We start from the raw sequence: 4,637 nt of genomic DNA, 5'->3' as shown, positions 1-4,637 counted from the left end.
GAGAGAAAGAACTATCATCCCTTTTTGAATTAAGAACATTGAGAAAAGGAAGGCTACCATCAAATTCACATTCCATAGTGAACTTTATGGAATTAGATTGGCTATGAAGATGTTGGAAAAACAACTCCAACTTTTACCATCAGACCAGAAGACACAAATGTCATCCACAAATTTGGGGTTGGAATAGAGTTGATGACAAGGCCTTGGATTCAAATTCCTCCATGAAACGGGGGAAAAGGGTGAACCCCATGGCAACGTCACATGTTTGTTCATAAAACTCCCCTTCGAAACTAAAGAAAGTAGAGGTGAGACATATTTTAACTAAATAAGCAGTATCAGGATTCATAATGCGCTTGATGACTTCAATGGTCTCATTAATGGGGATATTAGTCTATAAAGAGACTAATGCGCTTGATGACTTCAATGGCTTCATTAATGGGGATATTAGTGTATAAAGAGACCACATCGAAACTCACCAGATTATCATTCTATTTTAATACCTTTTAACTCATTAACAAACGAAGACGAATCTTTGACAAAGGATTCAGTTCCGCCTACTAGAGGTTTAAGCTTATTAGCTAAAAATTTATTTGAAGCAATAACTCATGAAAAGAAGATTATAATTGTGTTATTTAATGAATCATTATTCTCTTTAAAAATAAAATATTATCAAACATTTATTAACATTACGTATATGAATAAATGAAATATTTAAAAGTCAAATGTTGTTATCTCAATTGGTTGGATAGAATAATTGATAGTTGTTATTTTCTTATCGATTCAATTAATTGAGTAACATGATAATGCGAAATATTATGTAATAATTTCATGCCTACAAATATTATTGTATTGATTCTCACTCTTACATCACATTAATAATAAAAAAATAAGATTTCCAAATTTAATATTGAGATTTAATTGGCAATACAAAATGATGTAAAATAAAATAATATCTCTAAAATTAAACCTTCATAACCATGCTCTCAAAAATCTTGTAAAATGAGATAATGTCCATAAAAATAAAAACCTTAATACCATGCTCTCAAAAATCTATTGCGAATGACATCAACTTTACAAACGCATAAATGGAGAAGTCAATTCATAATTGAGGATCTATCAAGATACATTTATTATAACAATTAAATGAGAAAAGAAGAACAATATAGTAAATTATCACATTAATTATGTAATATTTATTATTGATATGTTATTATCAATCTAATAATTATTGAATTGAATGTCAAAATTTGTTGTTTAAGTATATATTAAGTCTTCGAGCACTAAAGAAACTTGTTTTTAAAAGTTTTTAATACGTAGCACATTCACCATATTCACTATAAAATATGAGGGAAAACGTGAAAGTACTATCAAAGTGGAAGCTTGGGCTCATTACATTAGTGCTGATTGCTTGTGAAAGACTTCGGAGCGATGGTATCCATGAACCTGTCATTTCAAAAAACCAGAGGCCACGAAACCCTTACGGCTCATCTAACTACTACGACAGACTGGATTTCGGAGTTGTTAGTGGCAGGATTCGTTCTTCAACGATCCGGTGTATCCACCAATTCTACCTTAACGATTATTCATTCTAATACTTCCTCCACTTTTCGTCTATTGCTTGTCATATTCATACTTGACTCTATGTATCGGACAGCAATACTAAAATCACCACTTTTTACTATAAATACCAGAGGATGGCGACGTGCAATTCGAACACAACAACAATTGCAACAGAGCATTTTGAGTATATGAGGGTAGCAATGGAGAGGCTTGTGATTGAGCCACTGAGTACATGTTTCATGGCAATCACGAACAGAGCATTTTGAGTATATGAGGGTAGCAATGGAGAGGCTTGTGATTGAGCCACTGAGTACATGTTTCATGGCAATCACGATGGTGGTGGCGTTAAACGCTGTCACAGGTGAAGCAGAAAGAGAGATAAAGCCTGTATCCTTTATATTCGGGGACTCCTTGTCAGATGCTGGAAACAACAATCACCTGCCGCGGAGTCTAGCCAAGTCCAATTATCCATGGTATGGCATTGATTATGGTAACGGCATGCCTACTGGCAGATACACCAATGGCCGAACCATTTGTGATATAGTTGGTATTTCTTACATCCCCCTTCCACAATTCAACATGTTTCACCTTGTGAATATTTATTTGTATATTGGGCATTTTCGAGGTATTGATTTGATTGGGTGTTGCTAATATTGCAGCTGAGAAAACAGGTTTGCCAATCCCGGCGCCGATCCTGGATCCATCCACTGATGACAACACCGTGTTGAAACAAGGTGTCAACTATGCTTCGGGTGGCGGAGGCATTCTTAACGAAACAGGATATCTTTTTGTAATAACTACTCAACAATGCTCGCTCCTCTGGTTTTCTTTTTTTTTTCGGTTAATTTCATTTTCTCACCTATTGACTGTATGCTCGCGTAGATTCAACGACTCTGTTTGTGGAGCCAAATAGAGTTGTTTCAAGGGACCAAGATGTCCATTTCCAAGAAAATCGGGCATGCCAAAGCGGATAAATTCTTTAGTGAATCCATCTATTTAATGTCCATCGGAAGCAACGACTACATCAACAATTATTTGCTCCCTGTGGAGGCTGATTCCTGGCAATACGCTCCCGATGATTTCATAGACTATCTTATCTCCACATTGCGCCAACAACTCACGGTGAGTTTTCCTGAAGCTTAAATTTGAGACTATTTTTTGGATATATGTTGTGCCCATGTTTACTGATGTTCTAGGTTTCGAGTGGTGGTCTCATCACTCATCATGCACTCCAGTAAAGGGGCTCATGCTTTACTTGAGTCTGTGATGAAGGGGCTCATGTTTTACTTGAGTCTCTGATAAAGGGTGGTGAGACCATTAGAAAATCAATAAACTGGCACACACTATATATCCATTTTTTTTTTATATCAGCATGTTTTACTTGAGTCTGTGATAAAGGGTGGCGACACCATTAGAAAATCAACAAACTGTCACACAATATATATCCAAAAACTTTTATATCAGCATGACCTGTGGCCGTCGAAATATATACTCGCAAATCTTTTATATGTCAATGGGCGCAGACACTACATCAATTAGGCGTACGCAGATTGCTCTTCACAGGATTGGGACCTCTGGGTTGCATTCCACTGCAGCGGGTACTGACAACAGATGGTAGTTGCCAACAGAATCTCAACGAGTATGCCGTCAAGTTTAATGCTGCCACCGGAAACCTCATCGCAGATCTAAATTCAAAACTGCCAGGAGCTCGCTTTCTCTTTGCCGATGGTTACACTTTCTTCACCAAACTTATAGAAAATCCCCAAGCTTATGGTGAGGATTCAATACATTTAATACTTTATCATCAAATTACAGTATGTTTCATTTTGGATTGGTGATTTGGGTTTTTATTAACGAGAATTTACGTCTGCAGGGTTCGAAAATGGTGATACTCCTTGCTGCAGTTTTGGAAGATACCGGCCCACATTAAGTTGCGTGGCTGCTGCAAAGCTGTGTCCAGACAGAACCAAATATTTGTTTTGGGATGAATACCATCCTAGTGATGCTGCCAATTTAGTCATCGCGCAGAGTCTTATTTCTGCCCTTAAACTTAATCCTGGGAATCCTACTAATTCACCTGCACCATCTCCTTCTCCATCACAATCTTGAAAGTACAGTTGTCTGCGTCTTCATGGTTGAGAATACATGAATTTGTGTCCGTCTGCTTCATATAGATGCATCAGATACCCATGCCAGACGAAAGGGTAAATGTAATTCTGCAGCAATAGTGAATTACATTCAAGCTTTCTGCTTTTTCGATCAATGTGTCCTTGGCTCCTTCGGGCGTGGCATACATGTTTTGGAATTGGTGGTGCCCTATAACTAAGAGAAGCTAGAGAAGCCACATGTTGCTAATTTTTTTTAATTAAAAGAATAACGCTATAAACTTGCGGGGAACTTTAAAAAAAATTCGCCCCTTAAAAGTTTAGTAAGGAGGTAATAATTTTGTTTAAAAATAGCGGAAATTTTGATATAATTTTGACAAAAATTCCGACTGTGGTTAAACTCTAGTATTTTAGATTCTTGGGGTTTTTTTTTGGTAATATTGAATCCATAATTTACACTATCAAAATAGCTATACAAACCTTCCAATGATCAAATTTTTTAAAAACAAAAATAAAATAAACAAAAATAACTAAATTACAGCAAAAACAAATGGTTTTCCTAGAAAAATTGTGACCTGAAGTAGTAAACAACGCCCACTAATATTAATGTGGAATTAGTTATCGTTATAATTATTAAGTACTTATTAGGTGTATTGTGTTTTACAGGGAAGTGGGTTTCAACCAAAACCTTGGAATTGTAATATATATCGTTGGTCAAATAAACTACACCTGGGAGATTATATCTCATTTCCTTCTCAATACATAAAAATATAAAATTATTGATTAAAATAAATAATATTTCAAATAAAGATATTTAATCTATAAAATCATTAGGTCATAACCTCTTTAAAATCATTATAGTTTTACTTAATTTAATAAATGAAGCACTTAAACATAAGTATTAACCACATACGTCATGCTATTTCCATTCAAACGATTTGTAAGTATCTAAATCTAACGCTTTTTGACATA

The 4,637-nt window shown here is 35.3% G+C and overlaps 1 protein-coding gene across 1 annotated transcript; it reads left to right on the top strand.

Moving 5' to 3' along the window:
* Positions 1–1,842: 1,842 nt before the first annotated feature.
* Positions 1,843–3,669, top strand: LOC149239130 (GDSL esterase/lipase At1g74460-like). The gene is made up of 5 exons (XM_089367077.1): positions 1,843–2,107; positions 2,220–2,350; positions 2,443–2,682; positions 3,084–3,333; positions 3,434–3,669. Exons 1-5 carry the CDS (start codon positions 1,843–1,845, stop codon positions 3,667–3,669), a joined length of 1,122 nt encoding a protein of 373 aa, XP_089223203.1.
* The last annotated feature ends 968 nt before the right edge of the window (positions 3,670–4,637 follow it).

The sequence above is a fragment of the Pinus tabuliformis genome, chromosome 8, assembly GCF_031772625.1.
Source record: "Pinus tabuliformis cultivar Carrire ecotype Pingquan chromosome 8, CPIR1, whole genome shotgun sequence".
Classification (NCBI taxonomy): domain Eukaryota; kingdom Viridiplantae; phylum Streptophyta; class Pinopsida; order Pinales; family Pinaceae; genus Pinus; species Pinus tabuliformis.
Note: the sequence above shows the minus strand (reverse complement) of the source record. Positions and strands in the feature narration are given on the sequence as shown.